We start from the raw sequence: 24234 nt of genomic DNA on the forward strand, positions 1-24234 counted from the left end.
CTCCTAGAAGGTAACCTGAAGGTTTTTTTATGCAGTTGTTGGTCTAGAGCAGGGGTCTTCGAAGGGGCGAGAGCACAAGGCATCCCGGGGAGGGTGGGAAGAACATACGAGAACTTCTATTTATGGTCCTTCTTTTTTGTTGTTGTTGTTGTTGTTTTTTGCGGTACGCGGGCCTCTCACCGTTGTGGCCTCTCCCATTGCGGAGCACAGGCTCCAGGCGCGAAGGCTCAGCGGCCATGGCTCACGGGCCCAGCCGCTCTGCGGCACGTGGGATATTCCCAGGCCGGGGCACGAACCCGTGTCCTCTGCATCAGCAGGCGGACTCTCAACCACTGCGCCACCAGGGAAGCCCTATGGTCCTTCTTTTTAATGGTCTTATGTTTCCTCACCCCTATTTCCTTCTGTCCCTCGTGGGTGAGTGCAGTTGATGGTCTCTTAAAGCAGGGCTTCCAGAGCCAGCAAGAGTGGTGTGTTCTATTTCTTTCTTATTAAGAACATGCACTTCTTTTTATGACCGTGAGCTTCTCACGAAAGTCTGCGGGGCCCATGTCCGGAGTGTCCCTCTGCAGGAGGGTCAGCCCACACTGGTATGAGCCCTAGGCAAAGTTGCATGATGTTTTCCCATCTAAAAAAAATGAAGAAAGAAATCCTGCTTTGCTGCCACGGCTCCTCCTGACATTTATTGAGCGTTTACTCTGATCCAATAAAGAAAGCACCGTTCTGAGCGCTTTGCATGTATCCACTCCCTGAATCCTCAAGTGACCCGTGGGGCATCCTGCCATTAGCCAGACTGTACAGATGAGGAAACTGAGGCAAAGGTACCCCACCAAGCAGATGGGGGGGTGCTCATACACTCACATCCACAGTGTTGGGACATACTCCCATTTACTTGTGCTCAGTAAAATGGATTTATGGATTAACTTATCCGGTTTTAACTAAACCAGTCCCACAGCTAAAAAGGACAATTGGCTTACAGAGGATCAGGCCAAAAAAAAAAACAAAAAACCCAGAGATTCAGATCAAACTAATGATGCAAGCCCAAGCGCACAGCAAGAAACTGGCCAAGAAAAGACTCCCCCTCCTCCAGAAATAATTCCCTTGTCAGCCATATTCCAAGAGAGATGACAGCCCTCTAATCAGATTGGCAAGAGGTCAAACAAAAAGATTAGGAAGGGGGTTTCCCTGGTGGCGCAGTGGTTGAGAGTCCGCCTGCCGATGCAGGGGACACGGGTTCATGCCCCAGTCCGGGAGGATCCCACATGCCTGCGGAGCGGCTGGGCCTGTGAGCCATGGCTGCTGAGCCTGCGCATCCGGAGCCTGTGCTCCACAGCGGGAGAGGCCACAACAGTGAGAGGTCCGCGTACCGCAAAAAAAAAAAAAAAAAAAAAGATTAGAAAGGATCAAGGAGAGAATCAGAAATCAGGATTTGCAACCACCATCGTTCACTGTGAACTACACCTGTAAGTCATACTGTCCCCTGAGGTTCTAACTACTGAGGGCATGAAGCTATTACAAGCAGCTTCACTGTTAAACATTATTTTTTCTAGCTAGAACGTATTATTTTCCCAAGTCACCTTGAGGATTAAACTTAAAAACGTTTCTACTATACAGAAAACCATTTCACATTTTCCAAAGAACATTCGTGTTCTACCCTTCGCTTGACCCTCACAGTGACACCAGGAGATAACTTCAGAGATGTTATTTCTGAAATTAGACAAGTAGGGGAAAATGAGGCCAGGAGAGTAGGACAAACTTGCGTAAGGCAGGATAATCTGTAAGTTAAAAGTCTGGGGGCTTCCCTGGTGGCGCAGTGGTTAAGAATCTGCCTACCAATGCAGGGGACACAGGTTCGAGCCCTGGTCCGGGAAGATCTCACATGCCGTGGAGCAACTAAGCCTGTGCACCCCAACTACTGAGCCTGTGCTCTAGAGCCTACAAGCCACAACTACTGAGCCCATGTGCCACAAATACTGAAGCCCGCGTGCCTCGAATCTGTGCTCCACAACAAGAGAAGCCACTGCAAGGAGAAGCCTGTGCACCGCAACAAAGAGTAGCCCCTGCTCGCCGCAACTAGAGAAAGCCCACGTGCAGCAACGAAGACCCAATGCAGCCAAAAATTAATTAATTAATTAATTAATTTTAAAAAAATAAAAGGCTGGGCCCCAAAGCCAAGACCCTGCACCTCAGTTTTCTCATCTGTAAAACAGGGATAACAACTGCCCTCTCTTCTAGTGTTGAAAATGTGTCATAGGTGCTCAGTAAATTGCCAGCAATTTTTATTCTAGGTCACTTTATTTCCTACTGTACCCAGCGACAGAGATCAAAATAAGGGCCATTCTCAAACTGCAGATATTTCAGGGTCAATAAGGACCCCAAAGACCCTTAGTTCCTATTTCCCTAGGCCCTTACCAGGAGGCATCTGGAAATCACTTCTGCTCTGGCTGCCAAATTGCTTGCTTAATACTCTCTCCACGGAGGCTCACATGAGAAATTTCCCTTCTAGCTGGATGCCAGGAAACTCTCTGTCACCCAGAAGAACTGCTCAGCTTGTTCCTTTTTTGACAATGAATGTTAAGTAACTTAGGTGTCCTGCTATTTTTACCTTGGCTGCCAGGAAGCTCAAAGCCCAAACAGGCAGATGTTTAAACGTGTCCACTCTATGTGCTCTTTAGGTTAGCATATTTGCTGAAAGTAGCCAAGTGACGCACTTCTGGCCAATGAGTTGGAAAGGGGCTTCTGGGAAAGGTTTTCCTCCACTGGGGAGGAGGGCTCCCCCTCACTGCCCTGGCCAAGCCCCTGTCTCCTCCTGCTTTGGAACACATGATGCCTGGAGCTGTTGCCATCATGGAACCATAGAGGGGAAGGCTGAGAGGATCCCAAGAAACCAAATCAGAGCTCTGACATCATGAAAGTGAAATGTGATTCCTTAGAGGACACATCCTGACACAATTTCCAGGTGCAGGAACAGAAACCAAGCTATGCATTTTAAGCAGAAAGAAATGAGGGCCTTATCCAATCCTTGGAGGGGTTAGAAGAGCCTAGAATCACAGCTGCCAGAAAACCAAGAACACTGTAGAACTGGCCCTCCAGGGAAGCCACTGCCCCTGCTCCGACTGGGGAAAAGGAGAATCAGACCACCACCTGCCCAAGCTGATATTCTAGGGAAATGCTGCCCAAGCTGCTTCCAGGCCCTCAGAAGCTGTTGCCTCAACTATCAGCTACAAAGCCACCTCATCCTGCTAGATACACACCAACAACAACACAATGGATGCCCTTCCTCTTGACACTCAGAAGCTGGAAACCGGGTCCTCTGCAAATGCTATCACAGAAAGTCAGACACAACCAGGGCTGTGCTTTGCTGCACAAACAGCACAAGGGTGGCCTCTGTCCCACTCCCACTTTCCAAATCTCAAGCAGCTGGATCTGATCTTGGCCAATCATATCCCAAACCTGAGCTACAAAGGATTCTGAGAAATGCAACTATTTGTTCTCCAGCAGGGCAGGAAGGCCAGGCAGAGGAGAGTGGGTACATGACAAACACTAATCCACCACACCCACCTCCTCCAGAACACAGGTCCCTCCCCTCTGCAGTCATACCCTCAACCTCGTAGCTATACAGTCTCATTTAGGACTCCCCAACACAGGGAGATGAAGTGGAAATCCCAAATGTAGCAAGTGCCAGAAAATCCAAAGGGTCTAAGGCAGATGATTTAGAGAATTATCTGTGTCCAAGAGTCTTTCCTCTTTAGTCTTCATCTCCCATTCCAGCTGTACTTACTCGGATATTGACTTTTTTATTTATTCAGATTTTCCCATTTCATTCTACAGATTTTTTAGAACAGCTCTAATAATTTAAGGAAGACAACAGAAGATCTCAAGAATCCCATCCCTTAATAATCATCATCATAGTAATATCCATACCTATCACTTATTGAGTACCGACTATATGCAGGTATAGATAAAGAAACCGAAGTTCAGAGAAGTTAAGACATTTGCCTACAGTCACCCAGTAAGGGAGTGTCAAAGCCAGAATTCTATCCTGGAGTGAACCCTTAAAAAGCTACCCTTGAGGGCTTCCCTGGTGGCGCAGTGGTTGAGAGTCCACCTGCCGATGCAGGGGACACGGGTTCGTGCCCCGGTCCGGGAGGATCCCACATGCCGCGGAGCGGCTGGGCCCGTGAGCCATGGCCGCTGAGCCTGCGCGTCCGGAGCCTGTGCTCCACAACGGGAGAGCCCACAACAGTGAGAGGCCCACATAACACACACACAAAAAAAAGCTACCCTTGACCTTGGCGTCAAAAGCTCAAGGGACACCAGGCAGACAGGCAACATGTGAAGGAGGGTGACTGGGGAGTGGTGGGGATGGAGGAAAACTAGAGGCTCCAGAGGCTCTTGCCATGGAAAATGGGGCCCAGAGTTACCAATTTTTTACGAGAAACTTTAAATCTAGAATTTTATGTGAACCTGATTGAAAAATAATTAAACTTTTTTTGCAAACACCATGGAGGCCAAACAAAATATGCTACAGGCCAAATCTGGTGCCCAGACCACAGTCTGAACCCAAGTTGTGCACCCCCTGGGCCCGTCCCCAGCCCAGAAGGTTCCTCCTGCCCCAGACACACCTCCCAGCCTTCGATGTGCGACTGCAGCTGCTCCAGGGCCTCCAGCTTCTCCATCTGCCTCTTGGTCTCGTTGATGTTGGAACAGACAGTCTTCATGGCCTGCAGGGCGCTCTGGACTGCGGGGTGGTCGGGGTGCTTGCCGGGCGTCCTCTTGGCGAGTTCCTAGGGTAGAGGAGAGGGCAGGAATGAGGGACATCAACCCAGAGGGCACCAAACAGCCTCCAGGACACCCGGGCCTGAACCAAGTCCCAGCTCTACTCTGGACAAACGGTGTGATCTGGAGCTGGAGAACATCACTCATTCATTCATTCATTTAATAAATGCCCCCTGAGCAGCTCCTCCACCACAGGCAGTGTTCTAGAGTCTGCAGACAAATTTGTTAATAAAACAGAAAAATTCCTCATCTGGTGGCTATTACATTCTAATAAAGGAGGTGGCCAAAATAAAGAAAAATCAGTGACAAATATTACAAAGACACATCAGAACAAGGGGCTAGAAGGTCTTGGGAAAGGAGATGTTCTTTCAAATAGGGAGGTCAAGGAACCCCCTCTGAGGGGGTGACATCTGAACAGAGAGTCTGGTTAAAGCAAGGGAGAGAGTCCTGCAAAAATCTGGGGGAAGGGCATGCCGGGTAATGGGAACAGCAAACGCAAAGGGGCATGGTGGGAGTGTATGGGGTCTGTAAGAGAAACAGCCAGGAGGCAGTGTGGCTGGAGGAGAGTAAATGCGAGAGAGAAGGAGAAAGAAAGAGACAGAGACAGAGACAGAGAGAGAACGGTTGGCCAGAGAGGTAGCCATAGACACTGCCTCTCCCTAGCCCCCAGTTTTTCTCATCTGTAAAATGGGTATAAAGAATCCCTTGCCTTCACAGGGACGTGCAGGAAACATGTAAAGAGGACAGTCGGGGGCTTAATCTGCAAGCCCCTCCCCCACTGTTTCTCACTCTGATCTCACACCTCACCACCGGCACAGGCTGGGACACTCTAAAGGTCAGGCCGGTCTTAATCAAAGGGTTTCAGCCCCATAGTAAGCGTGATGAGAAAGGAACTGAGACGGCAGAGACCAGCTGGGTCTCAAGATATCAGGGAAGATTTTCAGGCCGCGCGTCACTCAACCCACAGGACCGCGCCGGCAGAGATAAGTTTCTCTAATCATCTGGCCCTGACATGCCCAGATGTTCCAGTATCTCTCCATCTCTCTGCTCCCTCAAAAATCACAGATATGACACTCCAGTGGGCTGGTTCCCAGTACAGTCCCACATGGGTTCCAGGGCTAGCTCCGCCCCTGGGCGGCTGGGTGACCTTGGGCCTGATGCCCTCCATGCCAAGCCTCAGGTTCATCGACTGAAAACCAGTGATGTGGGGGAGGATGGTGATGATGAGCCTTTACTCTGTGCCTGGGAGGTAGGTTCTGTTATTATCCATTTAACAGAGGAGGAGATGGAGGCTCAGTGGGATGGTCCAAAGGCTCCAAGAAGTAGGAGGAGGAATGTGGATTTGAACCCGGCCATCTGGTTCTGCTCATGGTCATGGTGAGGGGTATATCAGACACTGCAGGAAAAGCAGCTCCGGGGGAAAAGTACAGCCTCAGTGAGCACTCAGTCTACGCTGGCCATTATCGGTCCTGCTTCCGTAGGACAATACACGTTAGCAGGGCCCGCAAGCAGCAATGGGCCAGGCAGGTGTTGTTCTGAGAACGCCCTGCGGAGCACCAGCTCCAAAAATAGGTCTTCTCGGGCTTCCCTGGTGGTGCAGTGGTTGAGAGTCCACTTGCCGATGCAGGGGACATGGGTTCGTGCCCCGGTCCGGGAAGATCCCACATGCCGCGGAGCGGCTGGGCCCGTGAGCCATGGCCGCTGAGCCTGCGCGTCCAGAGCCTGTGCTCCGCAGCGGGAGAAGCCACAGCAATGAGAGGCCCGCACACCGCAAAAAAAAAAAATAGGTCTTCTCTAGTCACTTCATTTCTTCTTTGCCTGAACATGAACAGCCTCTTTTCTGGAGAGCGGATCCTAATGGCCCGAGGACCAGATGTTCTGTAACACCAGGACCCTGTGGGTTTGCTGAGCACCTGCCTTGGGCCCAGGGACAGACCAGGAAGGAAGCAAGGGGTGGGGAAGGATGGAGCCCTCTCTCTGGAGGCAACTGAGCTGGGAAAGGTGCTCCCAGGGAAGGGGGAGGGAGGGATGGAGGGAGGAAGGAAGGGAGGAAGCGGGGAGGGGGCACAAACAACAGCCCCAAGTGGTGAAAGCGCTCGTGATAAATCAGAGAAGGGGAAGGACAGTGTGGCCGGAAAGGCTTCAAGGAGGAAGTAAGAGAGAGGCAGGCGGGTCACTGAGGGTTGAGCTTTTTGTACAAAGGGGACGTATTTCCATTCACTCCTCACTCAACAAACACAGACTGAGCAACAGGTATGTGCCAGAGCACCGGGGTCTGGACAGAGACTGAGACGGCCCTCAGGGAGCTCACAGTCAAGAGAACAGTCCAGAAGTTGAGTATTACCACTAACAGTAACAATAAGAGCTAGCACTTAGTGAGTGCTTACACTCTTTTTGAGCTCCCTCAATCCTCACATCAACCCTATGAGGTAGTTATTATTATCCTCATTTGACAGATTTGAAAACTGAGGCACAGAGAGGTCAGGTCATCTGCCTGAGGTCACGGAGCAGACTTGAGCCTAACCAGTCTGGCTCTGAGGTTAGTGCTCTGAACGTCTATACTATTTATAACCTTTCGGATAGTTAAATAGGAATACTTTCCTCTCTGGTAAATATAATTTATATTATTGATTAAGTGCCAGGTGAAACATCAGGCAAGTGAAGGCACAGAGAGTGAGGGAGGTGCACTGGTCCGTGAAGGTCTCTCTGAGGAGAAGGGCCTCAGGGTGGAGACCTGAATGAAGTAAGGGCACAGGCTATACAAACATCTGTGGGAACAGCACTCGAGGCAAGAGAAGAGCACAAGCAAAGGCCCTGAGGCAGTGAGAAACAGCAAGGAGGCCAGGGAAGCTGCAGCAGAGTGAGCAAGGAGAAGGATGGGTGCTGAGGTCAGACGCACACACCAAACACAGATCAGGTAAGGCCTGGGTGTGGTCTCTGGGTTTCATTCCAAGAGCCATGGGGAGGTGATGGGGGGTTATAAGCTGAGGCCTAACACCATCCAATTTATTTAGCTTTTAAAAAACCCCTCTGACCGCCAAGTGGAAGATGCACAGGAGGGAACATAAAGTGAATGTAAAAGCAGGAAGACGGGCTAGTGACTACTGCAATGGTCCAGGCAAGAGATGCTCAAGCCTGGAACCAGGAAGCTCTGTGCCCCTTTCATCCATCCAGTGAGGCCTCCTGTGTACCTGGCCTCAGGCTGGGCCCTCTGCTGAGGCCACAGATGACACAGACACTGCCGCAACTCTCCTGGAGCTGACGGCCTGCTTGTAGACATGTCCACAGATAAAACTACGATCGAAGCCTGTGACCTATGATGGGGAATTCAGTTGAACTCCGCAAAGCACCCCCAGCCCCATGCTCCAATGTAAGTAATTTTGAGCATCTGAATCTCTGTCAAGCCAGCCAAGGCACGAAAGGGGAGTGTACCCAGCCAGCTCCCTGTTTCCTCCGAGTGAGCAGTGACAGAGGCTCAACCCGCCAAAGCAGATCCAGCATCCTCTCCTTCTAAAAAGCAGGGGGTCAAATGAAAGCCTGCGAACCAAGTCCAACCCACCACCTGTTGCAATAAACGAAGCTTTACGCTCAGTCATTTCCCCGCTGTCCTCACTTCTTTGTAGCCACATCATCAGAGTGGAATCGTCGCGGCAGAGACCATACGGCCTGTGAAGCCTGTAATATTTACTATCTGGTCCTTTAAAGGAAAAGCTTGCCGATCTCTGGTCAAAAGCAACAGAACAGATTCTTAGCTGAGCACAAGGCCACCCGGAATAAAGGCAACATTCCCGTCCACCTGGACACAGGTTCTGATCACTGGGGTGTGTGCAGCTTCCGTTTTCCTTGCCCATCTCCCCTTTCCCTGGGCTGGAACGTGGACAAGGTGTGAACATCTGAGAACCCAGGGGTGGAAGAACATAAACCCTGGACTGCTTTGTACAGAAATAAAATTACACGTTGAGTCACTGTTATTTCGGGTCTCCGTCACTGTAGCTAAAATATATCCTGATACATGTGACAGATGAGGAAGCTGAGGTGGACCCAGAGGCGAGGTCACTTGTCCAAGGTCGAAGATTGCTAAGGGGTGGAGCCAAAATTCAAACCCATGCAATTGAAGTCCAGAGCCCACGTTTTTAACCACTACTCCATGCTTCTCCAGCCTGTGTCCCTGGGATCCTACCTCCTCCCACCTCCCTCCACAGGTGCAAAGCCTCGGTTCTCTTATTCTTAAGACTAAGAGCTTTAGGGCCTGTAACACCCTGGGAGGCACTGCCACCACATCCCAAACCCCTGGAAGTTGGAATTTCAGCGATCCTCCACTGATGGGTTCCCTGAGGGGCTGCCAACACCCACTAGCTAGTAAAAATGAGAAAAAGGTTATTTCCCTCTTCCGTCTGGCTGCTCCCACCTCTCCTCCTGCCTGAGATCACTGCTGGGCATGGAGAATTGAAAGTGAGCAGGACCTTTTGGCTAGGTTCCTGGCTGGGCCAAAACTGAGGGGAAGGTATTGGCTTTGGTGTCTTGGTTCACAAGGGAGCGTTGACTCCACTCTGCCCAGCCACAAACTCAGGGCCCATTCCTGCCTCTGGGCCTTTGCACTTGCTGTGCCCTTTACTGGCACACTCTTTTTCCAAATCGTAAGAGGTGGTACAGTACTGGCATAAGGATAGGCATATAGGTCAATGGAAAAGAAGTGAGAGTCCAGAAAGGAATCCTTACATTTATAGTCAATAAATTTTTAACAAGGTGCTAAGACAATTAAATGGGGAAAGGACAGTCTTTTCAACAAATGCTGCTGGGAAAACTGGGTATCCACATGCAAAAAAATAAAATTGGACCCCTTCCTCACACTACACATAAAAATTAACTCAAAGTGGATCATAGGGACTTCCCTGGTGGCGTAGTGGTTAAGAATCTGCCTGCCAATGCAGGGGACACAGGTTTGATCCCTGGTCTGGGAAGATCCCACATGCCATGGAGCAACTAAGCCTGTGTGCCACAACTACTGAGCCCGCGCGCCACAACTCCTGATGCCCACACGCCTAGAATCCATGTTCCACAACAAGAGAAGCCATCACAATGAGAAGCCCGCGCACCACAATGAAAAGTAGCCCCTGGGGGCTTCCCTGGTGGCGCAGTGGTTGAGAATCCGCCTGCCGATGCAGGGGACACGGGTTCGTGTCCCGGTCTGGGAAGATCCCACATGCCGCGGAGCGGCTGGCCCGTGAGCCATGGCCGCTGAGCCTGCGCGTCCGGAGCCTGTGCTCCGCAACGGGAGAGGCCACAACAGTGAGAGGCCCGCATACCGCAAAAAAAAAAAAAAAAAAAAAAAAAAGTAGCCCCTGCTCGCCGCAACTAGAGAAAGCCCGCGTGCAGCAACGAAGACTCAACACAGACAAAAATAAATACTAAATGTAAGGGCTGAAACTATAAAACTGTTAGAAGAAAACAAAGGTGTAAATCTTTTTGACCTTGGGTTAGGCAAAGCATTACTAGATATGACACCAAATATATAGGCAACTAAAAATAAATTAGATAAACTGAACTTCAGCAAAATTTAAAACATTGTGCTTCAAAGACTATAAAGAAAGTGAAAAGACAATCTACAGAATATGTAAATTATATATATGACAAGGGACTTGCATCCAGTATATACAAAGAACTCTCACAACTTAACAAAAAGACAACTCAGGGCTTCCCTGGTGGCACAGTGGTTAAGAATCCACCTGCCAATGCAGGGGACACAGGTTCGATCCCTGGTCCGGGAAGATCCCATATGCCACGGAGCAACTAAGCCTGTGCGCCGCAACTACTGAGCCTGCACTCTAGAGCCCGCGAGCCACAACTACTGAGCCCACGCGCCTAGAGCCCGTGCTCCACAACAAGAGAAGCCACCGCAATGAGAAGCCCGCGTACCATAACAAAGGGTAGCCCTCTCTCGCCGCAACTAAAACAAAGTCCACACACAGCAACGAGGACCCAACGCAGCCAAAAATTTAATTAATTAATTAATTGATTGATTGACTAAAAAAAAAAAAAGACAACTCAATTAAAAAATAAGCAAAGGATTTAAACAGACATTTCTCCAAAGACGATACACAAATGGCCAATAAGCTCATGAAAAGATGCTCAATATCATTTGTCATTACAGAAATGCAAAACAAAACCACAATGAGACACCACTTCACACCCCCAAAATGGCTATAATCAAAAAGACAAACAATAACAAGTGTTCTTGAGGATGTAGAGAAACTGGAATCCTCATACATTGCAGGAGAAGATATAAAATGGTGCAGCAGCTTTGGAAAAGAGTTTGGCAATTCCCTAATGACACATGGATTTAGCCACACCCGAAACCATCTAGCCACATACTTTTCAGTTACATGGGCTCTTTTTTTTTTTAATTAAGCCTGTTTGAGCTAGTTTTTCCATTCCTTGTATTTGAAAGAGTCTCTACTGCTTCACAATCCCAGAGAGACTGCAAGGATTCGGAATCCCAAAGGTGTCCCCAGTCAGCCCCAGACAAGCATAAAATATAGGTATCTTCAAAATTAATGGAAGCTTGAGCTGCACTAACAAAAGCCTCACATGCAAAAGGAGGGAGGTGAGGAGGCTCCTGCCCAGTTCGAACTTAACACACTGTCTTAATAAGTTACAACAGAGTCAAGTTCAAAAGAGACAGACTATGGTGTTGAAAACCCTGGAATCCACATCCAAAGTGGAATAGCTACATGAACTTATAGGGCTTGGCCCTGAGAACAGTATTTCTGGAAGGAACCCAAAAGCTGCTTGTTAAGAATCTTGGGAGAACCACATAACTAAGAAGAAACCCTCTGGATCTACAAGACCTCAGAGGGTCCAAGTGGACCAAGTGTGCACATCTGTGAAATGGGATCACAATCGGATCCTAAGGTTGTTGTGTGGATCGAATGGAATGATGAATGTAAAAGTGTTGGTAATCAGTGAGGACACAATACTTATCATCATCATAATTATTTCCATACTAATCATAGCTGTTACATTTACTATTATTTCTAGTAATAATAACAGTAAAAGTTGTAGTCATAGTAGTAATCATAATAGCTAGTGCTTGAGCACTTACTAAGTGTACCAAGCACTGTTCCAAACTTCAGTTTCTTAAGTCATTTCATCCTCAAATCATCCCAAAGAGGTAGGTACTGTTTTTATCTTCACTCTACAGGTGAGGAGACTGAGGCACAAAGAAGCAAGGCCTCTTGCCCAAGGCCACGGAGCCAGAAAGCAGGACCTGGTAGACACCTCACCACATCCACAGGCCCCTCCAGAAACAGTACCAGTAGAGCGTGAACACCCCCAAAAGTAGGCTCTTAGAACAAGCACGAAATGTCTGAGCAGGGACAGGCCCTGGGTATTCCTTAAGAACACTGAGGGCAGAGAAGGGAGGGGGTGTGCGGGGGTCACCCAGCAAATCAGCAGCGGAAACCCCTCTAGAGCCAGGCTGGGTAACCTTTCCCCAACATCCGTCCTGCCAGCCCCGTGTGGTTTTGCAAGCAGGGCTCGAGGTGAGGGCTTCCTGGAAGAGAGGATGTCAGAGCAGAGGAACCCACCACTTCCGCTCCCCTCCCATCACATTTACCAAAAGGGTGCCCGCTGGTGTCCGCTCTGTGCGGCCCCATCGTGTCCCCGGAGGTGTGGGCACTGGGCCTCAAACTCCAGGCCAAACCGGGCATCAAGGAAACATGGCTACAGCCAACTCCCCCTTTCTTGCTCAGCTTTGCTTGAGATTCAGAAAAGGACCAGGAGAAAAACACAGGGCCCAGAGGCAGAGGAAGACGGGGTGCAGAGGACACGAGACGGGGAGGCGATGGGACCCCGGTTTTCCCCTGTCCTCTCTCCCGTCCTGGAGTCCAAGAGGGGCCACTCCCGGCCAGCTCCCAGGGCGTGTTCGAGAGCCTTCCATCTCCCAGCCGTAGCTACCGTCTCAAGGAGAGCATAGTGGAGAACTCCCTGGCAGTCCAGTGGTTAGGACTCCATGCTTTCACTGCTACGGCTGCGGGTTTGATCCCTGTGGGACCCGAGCTGACCCAACGAGCCCTGGGACATTGGGGAAAGACATGTTCTCTTCTCCCTTGGTAGCCGTGCTGATCAGACACAGGCCTGAGGTTGCTGGAGGCCCATGTTGCCACCAGGAGAAGGGAGCCTCCCAGGAATAAAGCTGACACAGAGGAAATCTGAGCCAGGAGACGGGAAGGGCCTGATTCTCGATGGCATCATTTGAGCTCCTGGATGCAGCCATAAGAAGACGGATCCATAAAACCACAGAGTGAAAACACAGCTGGATTTGTCACTGGAAGAAGTGACAATATCCATTACTTGCTGTGACTTGGGGTTCCTGGAGGCTCAAAAGGAGACATGGGGTTAGAAAGTCATGTTGTCTTCTCTACAAAGAGAAAAAGGCAGCCTTGAGGATGGGAACGTCACCCATGGGGGCTGGATCCCATGGAGCACACCCACTTTCTGGGGACACCTCACCCAGCTCCAGGAGGGGCTGATCCTGCACCAGCTGTGGCTCTGTCCACAGACCTCTGCCCAAGGCACCACCATCAAAGCTCAGGAAGCCAAGCTCTGATCTCATTATCAAGACTTCCCGGTATTTCAGTTCTGGGTCCCTGCATGCCCTGTCTAGGGTGACAGCAAGATGCAAATGAAGAGGCACTAGCAAGACCCACCACCACTTGAAAGAAGAAGAAAGAGAAAAAAGAAAAGAAAAGAAAAAAAAAAAAACAAGAAACGAAAAACATCTGTAAGTCCACGAAAACCCAGAACTGAAAAGCTGCCCAGCGTGGTAAAGAAAACTTCCATGCATGCCAACTAAATGAAATATATTTCATGACAACATATTTTCAGTTTTAACAATTCCAGCCCCTGCTGCAGGTTGAAAACTGTAGCCCCTTGGATTAGGAATTAATGGGGGAAAGGAAATAATGCTCATGGGTCTTAAAAACTCCTTCCTTCCACTTGGAGAGATGGCGGGAGACAGCAGGAAGAGGGCTCAGTTCTGGGAGCTCACGTTCTGTCTTTGACGAGGACATGCTAAGTGACCTTGGGCGAGTCTCATCCCCTTTCCAAGCCTTGGTCTCCTGGCTACGCAATGCACGACTGGATCAGAGCCTGGGTCACAATCCAGACGCTGCAGGCTAATTGCTATTGCCAGGCTCTCTCAGCAAAGCAGAAGTTCTAGCCACCTTTGGTCTGTGTTTCCACCAGACAACAGCAATTGGCTGACCTGACTGGTGGCCACCCCCACAGACAGGACATGTGTGCTATATAGTCTGTCACAATCCCCATCCCAACCCACTGGGTTACATCCAATCTACTCACTCACTTCTTTCACCTGCCCTGCAGGCACCTGTGTTTGACACCCTGGGTTGGTGTCTACTGACATTCAGTGGTGGGTCTCCAACATGCAGTGACTCTATATCCAACTTCCAAAGGAGGTCCTAGCACACCTTACTGCAAAAGTCTACATCCTGCACTCCCAATTCCAGGTTCTATAGGGGAGAGGGTAAATTTGGGAGAGAGAATGATGGTGGTAGTGGTAGTTTTAAATTCCAATTTAGTAGAAGAAAAAAAAAGAAAGGAAGGAAGGAAGAGGGTGAGGGAAGGAGAAAGGAAGGAAGAAAACAAGAGTAACTAAACCAAAAAAACTAAAACTTGCCAAAATAAAGCAAGAAAGGGGGGGAAAGAAGCATTAAAAAAAAGAGGACAAATTAAAAAATTTTATAAAGGTGGTAGAAACAAGATCAAATATATCAATAAATATAAGTAGACTAAATAAACTCTCCTGTTCAAAGACAGAGACTGACAGGACAGATTTTAAAACTTTAACTTCATACTGCTTACAAAAGAAGTATCTACAATCTAAGGGTACAATACAGATGGCCAACAAGCACATGAAAAGATGCTCAACATCACTAATTATTAGAGAAATGCAAATAAAATTATAATGAGGTATCACCTCACACCAGTCAGAATGGCCATCATCAAAAAATCTACAAAAAATAAATGCTGGAGACGGTGTGGAGAAAAGGGAACCCTCTTACGCTGTTGGTGGGAATGTAAATCGATACAGCCACTAAGGAGAACAGTACGGAGGTTCGTTAAAAAACTAAAGACAGAACTACCAGAACTACTGTATGACCCAGCAATCCCACTCCTCGGCATGTACCTGGAGAAAAACATAATTCAAAAAGATACATGCGGGCTTCCCTGGTGGCGCAGTGATTGGGAGTCCGCCTGCCGATGCAGGGAACACGGGTTCGTGCCCGGGTCCGGGAAGATCCCACATGCCGCGGAGCGGCTGGGCCCGTGAGCCGTGGCCGCTGAGCCTGCGCGTCCGGAGGCTGTGCTCCGCAACGGGAGAGGCTACAACAGTGAGAGGCCCGCGTACCGCAAAAAAAAAAAAAAAAGATACATGCACCCCAATGTTCACTGCAGCACTATTTACAATAGCCAGGACATGGAAGCAACCTAAGTGTGCATCAACAGACGAATGAATAAAGAAGATGTGGTACATATATACAATGGAATATTAGCCATAACAAGGAACGAAATTGTGCAATTTGCAGAGACGTGGATGGACCTCGAGACTGTCGCACAGAGTGAAGTAAGTCAGAAGGAGAAAAACAAATATCGTACAATATCGCTTATATGTGGAATCTAGAAAAATGACAGAGATGAACTTATCTGCAAAGCAGAAATAGAGACACAGACGTAGAGAACAGATGTACGGGTATGGGGATGGGGGTGGCAGGGGGGAAGGAGGGGTGGGATGAATTGGGAGATGGGGATTGACATATATACACTATTGATCCTATGTATAAAATAAATAACTAATGAGAACCTACTGTATAGCACAGGGAACTCTACTCAGTGCTCTGTGGTGACCTAAATGGGAAGGAAATCCAAAAAAGAGGGGATATATGTATGCATAGAGCTGATTCTCTTTGCTGTACAGCACAAACTAACACAACATTGGAAAGCAACTATACTCCAATAAAAATTAATTTAAAAAAAATCTAAGGGTACAGAATTGTTAATAGTAAGAGGATGAAATAAGATATATCATGAAAAGACTAATCAAAAGAAACCTATGGTAGCTTATTAATATTGAACAAAACAGACTTTGAGACAATAAAAATAGCTCATACTTACTAGGCACTTATAAGCCCTTTATAGGTATTATTTCATTTAATCTTCACAATAACCAATGATAAGGCGCTATTTGACAGAGGCGCAAACTGAGGCACAGAGAGTTTGTCATTTCTCAAAGAGGTAATACTAATAAGAGGAGGAGTTGGGAATCAATAAAAATAAAAATCACTGCATTATTAGAGTAGCTAACATTTACCAAGCATGACTGACTACACCTAGTAAAATGCAAAGTGCTCTCATGGGTTTTCTCAGGCATTGTCTCATTGATCTTTGCAGCAAGCCTGGGAGGTAGCGACTTTACAGACAGGGTAATGGGGGCACAGAGAGGTTCAGCAACTTGCCCTCAGTCACACAGCTAAGAAGAGGTGGAGCTGGATTTTCAAACTTAGCCTCTTAACCATCACGCAGAGCGTGGCAGAAAGCAGAATGCAGGCAGGACTCCGAGGAAGAGTGGTCTGGGAGGGCCCCTAGTAAGACCAGGAATCGGAGCTTGGCTTTGGAAGGGAGAGGAGAGAGCAGGTCCCCCACCCTGAGGGAGTCGAGCAGCCCGAGGCTATCGTTGCTCACCACACGGAAAGAGCCTGAATTGGGGCTGGTGCAGTCAGAGGTGTGAAGCATCTGTGGGCAAGGTGTCAGCGCTCAGCCCAAGAGGCAAGATGCAGGGCGGGCACTGTGGTTGGGGGGAAGACGAGAGCGGGGGCAAAGGGGCCACAGAAAAGAGACCTGTGACTTCCTGTGCCTTCTCGGCAAGACGGTAACAACGCCAGGTCCCCAGCAGATTAGGAACTCACTTCGTGACATCAGGGTCAGAGAAGAATTCCAAAGAGGTGATCCAAGGTGGCCAGAATGAAGAGAAAGAACTCTGGCAAATCAACACAGAAGACAGCTATCCAACAGAAAATGAGCAAATGACATGAAGAGGCAGTTCTCATAAAATGCGTCTGTCTCCACTGCCACCACCCTGGTCCAGTCACCTCCTGCCTGGACCACTCGTATCAATGCCTCCCTGGTCTCCCCGCCCCTCGCCTCCACCCTCATCACCCCACAGTCCCTTCTCCACAAACAGCCTGAGGGATCCCGTGAGAACTAAGATCCTGTCCTTCCTCTGCTCAAAACCTTCCCACTCAGAGCAGACAAAGACCCCACAAGGCCCCACATAATCCAGGCCCATCATCTCTCTAACCTCACTCCCCGACTCTCTCCCTCAGGTCCTCCCCTCTGGTCACACAGGCCTCCTCACTGTTCCTCAGATGCACTCCTGCCTCAGGGCCTTTGCACTGGCTCTTCCCTCTGTCTGGAAGACTCTTCCCCCAGGTACCTGTATGGCCCCCTTCCTCACCTCCTTGAGGTCTTGGCACAAATGTCACTTTCTCCATCCATCACTCCTGGACCTTACTAACCCTGATATTTTTTTTTCCATAGTATTCATGCCATCTAAACAAGTATACACATTTCCTATTCATTCATTTGTTGTCTGTTTCTACCCCCCAGTAGAATGTCAGACCACAGGAGAAGGGGTTTGGGCAGTTTTTGTTCACTTTGTATCTCCAGCACCTACTATAATGCCTGACATATAATAGCTGCTCAATGGTTGGTAAATGAATGAACGGCTCCAAAAACCCTAGACACTGCAGCACCCACTGTGGCTCCCCTCCTGGAGATAATCAGGAAGACTGAAAGAGATTTGTTAAGAAAGTACTAGTCTCACGGTGTGATTGACTGTGCTTGGTGTTACCTTCTCCCCTCTTCCACCACCCACCCTGTGTAAAGTTTCCTCCTGTGCCATCTAAAATCCTTTAGTGAGCTGTGAGCGGTACACGCCCCACTCTCTGGGAAACACACCACTCCCCAGTCATCCCCCTGCACCAAGAACTGATGCCGACACCTCCTTAGTGATGGACCACGGGCCATCCCCAGGAGCACCACACTCCTGACGGCCAAGGAGACAGAGGTAACAACCAAATGGCAAGGTCCTCACACTGTGTGTAGGTGACAGCTGCATCACCCACAGACAGACGTGGGAGGTGCAGAAGACACCCTGAGCAGAGATCCTGCAAAAGCATCCCTGACACAACCCCTCTGCAGCTGCTGTCCCAGAAGATGCCTCCCAGGACGTGCCCAGTTTGGGCCCAGAATGTCTGATCTGGCCGTTTACAGAGATGAGGACGAGGCGGTAGGTGGGAGGGAGACAGGTCTGGGGGAAGGGGAGAGCCAAGCGTTTGGTTTGGGACATGGTAGGTGGAAGGTGCCTGTGAGACTTTCAAGCGGAGAAGTCAAGTGGGCAGGAGAACAAGACCAGGTTTAGGTGAGAGGTCCAGGCCGGAAGTCATCGGACAGAGACGGGGTCTAAAGCCATGGGAATGTCCACCTAGAAACTTCTACAAAGATGTTCACAGCAGCATGATTCCTAATCTCCAGAAAGTGGAAACAACCCAAGCACCCATCAACTGATGAACGGATAAACAAAACATGGTATACCCACCCACACAATGGAATATTGTTCCGCCACAAAAAGGAATAAAGTGGTGATGTATACTACAACATGGATGAACCTTGAAAACACTGTGCTAAGTGAAAGAAGCCAGACACAAAAAGCTACATATTACATGATTCCACTCATATGAAATGCCCAGAGTAGGCAAATTCACAGAGACAGAAAGTAGATGAGTGCTTGCCGGGGGCTGCAGGGAGGAGGGAAAAGGGAAGTGGCTGTTCGTGGATCCAGAGTTTCTCTTGGGGGTGATGCAAATGTTCTAAAATTATTGTGGTGATGGTTGCACAACTTGGGAATATACTTTAAAAGGGGGGTGGGGCATGGAACGGATGAGGCCACCGCAGGTGCAAATCTGGATAGAAAAATGGCCCACAGACTGAGCCCACCTACACTTGGAGGCCTGGAAGGTGACGAATCGGCAAAGGAGACTGAAAGGAAGGGGTCAGAGAGGCAGGAGACAAAGGGAACAGGGGACTGGAGGGGAAGCTGCCCCTTTAGACAGATGTGCCCCTCCTGTTTGCCCCCTGCCGGCCTCAACCCGCTTCCATTACATACCAGGCCCTTGTGGGTCCAGTCCGAGACTGAAGCTCCAAGGGACAGGCACTGGGTCTGTCTTGCTCACGACTGTGGCCCTGAGCCATGCCAGCAGCTGGTGCGCGTGCCAGTAAGATCTGCACGTCACCAGGCAGTAACTAAAAGGGTCCGTGACAGTGGGTCTCCCCTCGGGCACTTGCCATTTGAGCACCAGGGGCATCACCCCAAACCTGAATCATTTTCTGGGAAACGTTGACGGAAAACTCAGCAAAGCCTGAAAATGCCAACTGGCTATCCCAGACCTGGGCTGAAGGCTGAAATAGAATGTTCCGGTTATTCTTAGGCAATGTTTCAAGTTCAGCTTTTCGGGGCTATTCCCAAAGAGACTTTCATTTTCGCCCCGTCCCCCTCCCCACCCAGGCTCCTCAACCCTGTTCGCCTACTCAATTCAAAGTTCAGCTCAAACAAGGGCGCTCAGAAGGCCACAGGGACATCTGCGAGGGCGTCAGCATCGGAGGGGGTGTGGGCAGGACTGAGGGTTCGGGCTCAGCTGCCCCAAGCTCACAGGATCATCTTTGAAAATCCACTGGAAAATGTGACAGAAAAAAGGAACTCAGGAGGGGTACGTAGCATTCCCCTCAATCCCAGCTGTTTTCTGATGCAAACATTCCAGCTGTGGGTGCCAAAGGCCAGGACACTCTGAGCAATTCTGTCGGGCGGGGAGCATGGCATGTCCCCACAGGAATCTCAGGCCCTGCTGGCAGGTGCCCCAGTGCTCTCTGAGCCCCGGATAAACACAGCTGGAGATGGAGGAAACGGGACGTGTAAACAGCCATTTGGTTTGGAGGAAAACCCACAGCTCCGTTTCCTCATTGTTTCCTGTGGGCAGTTATTCCTCCATCAATTGCCAGCGGGTTCTGTCTCTCTCCTTCTCTGCTCTCCTGGGAATCCAGAGCCCAGGAACCTCACCGGGCCAGACTGTGGCCCCTGGGGCTGAGCAGGCCTCAGAAACACCTGGACTTCACATCGAGAGCTTAGAGTCCACCAGGACATACAGGTCCAGCCCCACTGGTTGTTAAAATACATTACAGAAACTGCCACTCCAAGTGGCCACTGGGATACCAGACTTTCCCAAGATCCAGAAACCTAAGTGTTCATACCTAGGGAACCTTGGCTGGGGTCTGGGGCTGTAGCTGGCGATTCTTCCAATGGGTCAGATATTCAAGGTTTTGAAACCCAGGAAAGAAGGAGCAAACTAGCCACCAAGCCACAAAACACAAGGCCACCAACCTTCCCAGACCCCCACCTAGGGAGCTGAGAAGGTCAGCATCCCCGACACCCCAGCACTTCGGCGGCTTAACTCTCCAAAGTGCTTCTCAACAGGCAGTGTAGCTTGATGGTTAGGGTGCAGAACTCTAGAATCAGACTCTGCCCAGGTTCCAATCATGGTTCCTCCCGCTGACCTAATGTGAGACCTTAAACGGGCCACTTCCCTTGTCTGTGCCTCTGTGCCTCATCTCTAAAATGGGGCTGACCACAGTGCCTACTTCATTGAGTTGCTATAGGAATTAAGTAAATAAATCTTTAATCATCATATCAACCCTATCAGTACTGTTAATACAAACACTGTATTACAGACAGGGAAACTGAGGCCCAGGGAAGTGACTTTCCCAAGGTTAAGCAGCCAGTAAATGGCAGAGCTAGAATTCAAACCCAGGCAGCCTGTGACTGCAAAGACTGGCTCTAATCCAGGGGTCAGCAAATATTTTCTGTAAATGGCCAGACTGTAAATATTTTAGGCTTTGCTGGCCACATCCGGTCTCTGTCACATATTCTTCCTTCCTTGTTTTGGGGGCTTTTTTAACCCTTAAAAACATGTAAACACCATTCTTAGCTCATGGATTTACAAAAACAGCCCGTGGGCTGGATTTGGCTCACAGGCCACAGTTTTGCCAACCCCTGCCCTAAACCACGGCAGAATACTACCTCTTAAATGCCGGCAACTGATTCAAGTTTGGAAAACACACCAAACAAATCAAGTGAAGCACATCTGCAGGTCCACTGCAGTCCACAGGTTACCCATGTACAAGTTCCACCTGGAGCTTCTTCAGCACCAAGATGAAGAGCTGAGCTACTTATGGCATTTCCAACACCTGTCTGGGGATCCAAGCAGCTGCAAGAACAACTGCAGATGGTTCTTTCAGCTCCCCGGGAGGCATAAACAGCAGCAGGCCAGAGGAGGCGCAGGGAGAGCTGGGTCCCACCACCCACGGATACGCATGTTAAAGGCCTGTGTTCACAGGCAGAGCTGATGGCCCCCAAGAGGGTCTTGTCAAACACTGTCTCCAGCAGAAAGGCAAGTTCAAGGATCCCTAGTACCTTTCCCCTCCCCGCTCCCTTTCAGCTCATGGAGCAAAGATGCATGTGGCCCCAGTGCGCAGGTGCATGAATGAGGCACCACCAGCCAAATTAATCCACCAGCAGGGACCCCAGGAAACAGCTGTCAGACAGAAGGCCTTCAGGATGGAGCCAGGGCAGGCTCAGGCCAACGGCCACCATCTCCAAGGGCAGAAAAGTCTGGGCTGAAAGCAGTGGATGGCAGCAGAGCCATCCACCCAGCTGGAGATCTGCCTGGAAGCTGACTCAGAAGTTGAGGATCGAGACTTCTTGGGCCCTCCCACAAGCAGCACATCTTCCCTTGGTCTGCCTGACCAAGACTAAGTCAAATGTGGCTGGGCGGGGAGGGAGAGAGCAGGTGTGTCGATGGCTCTGGTTTGTGCCCCCCGCATCTGCACCCGCACCCCTCTTCCACCAAGAGCCCAGATTTGGTTGAGGAGGTCCCTCTCTCTCCATCACTGGACTTTTGGCCTGTGGGATCCAGTGACTGGTGGGAGCACATGACACAAGTCTGTGCCAATCAGAGCTGGCTTGCTCAGGGTTGATTGGTTCAGGGGTGGAGCACCCGACTGTGGTCTCAGCTAATCAGAACACGACACTGCCCTGCTCACTGTCACTGGACCATATCTCAGCCAATCAAAGCACAACACTACCCTGCTCACAGTGACTGGCTCAGGGGTAGAGTGCAAGTCCAAGCATATGAGGGGAGGGCAAACAGCACAAGCAAAGGCTTCCTGTAATTGGTTCAAATTAAAGCACATGACTCAGGCCCAAAGCATTCCTAATACTGCATTCTCCTGGCCACCGATAACCAAAGCCTGAGTGACTCTTGGGACTTTTGTCAGAGCTACTGGAAGAGAGGCTCACTCTTTCCCATTGTCTTTGAACTTGAGAGGGTGCAAAGCCACAGTAACTACAGCCATCTGCTACCATGCTGAAAATAAGAGCGGAAAGGTGGGAAGCAGAATTGAACCAGGGAGAAAGAGGCAGGGTCCTGGCCTGGATGCAGCCTGGCCCAAAACCGATGCTGCCCCTAAACTTCTCAGCTACCTGAACTAACAAGTTTTATTTTTTTTTGATTAAGCCAGCCAAAGCTGAATTTTCTGTCACTTCATAATTGGGGAAAGGAACAGGGGGAACGTCTCACCTTGAGGAGGAGGGGGTACTTGCAGATCCTCTGAATAGGAGATAACAGGTAGCCCTCCAGAGGGATGTCCGTGGTCTTCCGGCCCCCCAGGAGCATGCAGCTCTGAAAAGGGACAGGAGACCTTCGTTAGAACTCACCAAGGACAGCAAAGGAATTTGGCCACCCTCAAATAATCATGGGAAACACTCTCAAAATGCAGCTACAGACAAGCACTTTGGAAGCAACTTAACAATACCTAGGGGAGGAAGAAATGTGTATATTCTACAACCCAGCACAAAGCCTAGATCAGAGGCTGGCAAACTATTGCCCGTGGGCCAAATCCTGCCTACTCCCTGTTTTGGCAATTAAATTTTTACTGGAACACAGCCATACCCATTTGTTTACATAATGTCCATGGCTGCGTCTGAGAGCTGAGTAGTTGTAACAAAGACCTTATAGTTGCAAAACCTAAAATATTTACTATCTGGCCTTCTACAGAAAAGTCTGCCAACCCTCATTCTATAGAAACTCACACACATGCACAGGACACAGGAACATGGACACTCAAAACTGCCTTGTTTGAAACAGCAAAAAGTGGAAAGCAACCTAAATATCCATCAATTGGAGAATGAAAAATGTTTGCAGCAGATTTCCACAATGGTACACTACGCAGTGGTGAAAATGGGAGAACTAAAGCTATGTATAGCAATGTGGGTGAACCTTGAAAACATGCTCTTAAGCAAAAAAGGAAAACAAAAGGATATGTATGGTGTGAACACATTTACATAAAGCTTTTAATGACACACAAAACAAAACGAGGCATTGTTTATGGAGAACCTATCGGTAGTAAGGTAGAAAGTCATGCATGGGAAAGAAGTGTACCAAGTTACATGTCTGTGGTCTCCCACCACGCCCCTCACAGTCCTGGGTCCCTAGGGCTCACTGTGTGCCCAATGTACGAATGAATGAATGAATGAACAGACTAATGAAGGAATGAATGGACTAATGAATGAATGAACAAACTGCCAGCACATCCAGCAATGAAGGGGTCTCAGCCTTCCGTCTCAACACCATGCTAGCAGAATGGAAATGGAACGGGACTCTTGGGAAAATGGATTCCCATCCAATCATTTATTCATTCATTCATCCTCCAAATACACACCGTATGCTTACCATGTGCCGGGCACAGTTCCAAGCACTGGGGAACTGCCCAACAAAGCAGACAATTTCCCTGCTTATAGTCAAGGTAAAATAAGACCAGAGAACATTTACCGTGTGCTTACCATGCCTAAGGCTCTGTGCCTTGTGTTTCACCCATAAGTAAAGTTCATCCTCACAGCCCTAGAATAAGCAAGATCCCTATTCCAGATGGGCAAACTGGCACTCAGAGCCAGAAGCACTGGCCCAAGTCTCAGAGCTAAGTCCTCTGCCTCTCGGGGATCTTTGGGGACCCTCTCCTTAGAGGAATAGTCCCAGGGACCCTGGGTCCCTGCTCTAGCAGGAGCTGCATGGCTCCCAGCCCCACATCCAGCCCTGGCACAGATGGGGGATGAGGGCTGCAGCAGCTGGGATGTGCCAGGTCCCACACTGCTCACACTCAGGCCTTTGTCCTCCAAGCCAGCGCTCCCCACAAGCTGCCCTGATGATGTCAGCTCCAGGCAGAGAGAGGGAGCCTGGGAGTGGGGTGTGCTTTCCAGACGCCCCCAGGGCTTGG

General features: G+C 49.5%; 1 protein-coding gene across 1 annotated transcript in view; it reads right to left on the bottom strand.

Annotated features, from left to right (window-relative positions):
- Positions 1–24234, bottom strand: part of PREX1 (phosphatidylinositol-3,4,5-trisphosphate dependent Rac exchange factor 1) — a gene marked incomplete at both ends in the record, with an annotated part of 192336 nt that overhangs the window by 69745 nt on the left and 98357 nt on the right. Inside the window, 2 exons of the mRNA XM_079720103.1 lie at positions 4623–4784; positions 22542–22643. Of these exons, the coding sequence (XP_079576229.1) occupies positions 4623–4784; positions 22542–22643 (264 nt within the window). The remainder of the gene's footprint in view (positions 1–4622; positions 4785–22541; positions 22644–24234) is intronic.

Source organism: Hyperoodon ampullatus (genome assembly GCF_949752795.1).
Source record: "Hyperoodon ampullatus genome assembly, chromosome: 14".
Classification (NCBI taxonomy): Eukaryota; Metazoa; Chordata; class Mammalia; order Artiodactyla; family Ziphiidae; genus Hyperoodon; species Hyperoodon ampullatus.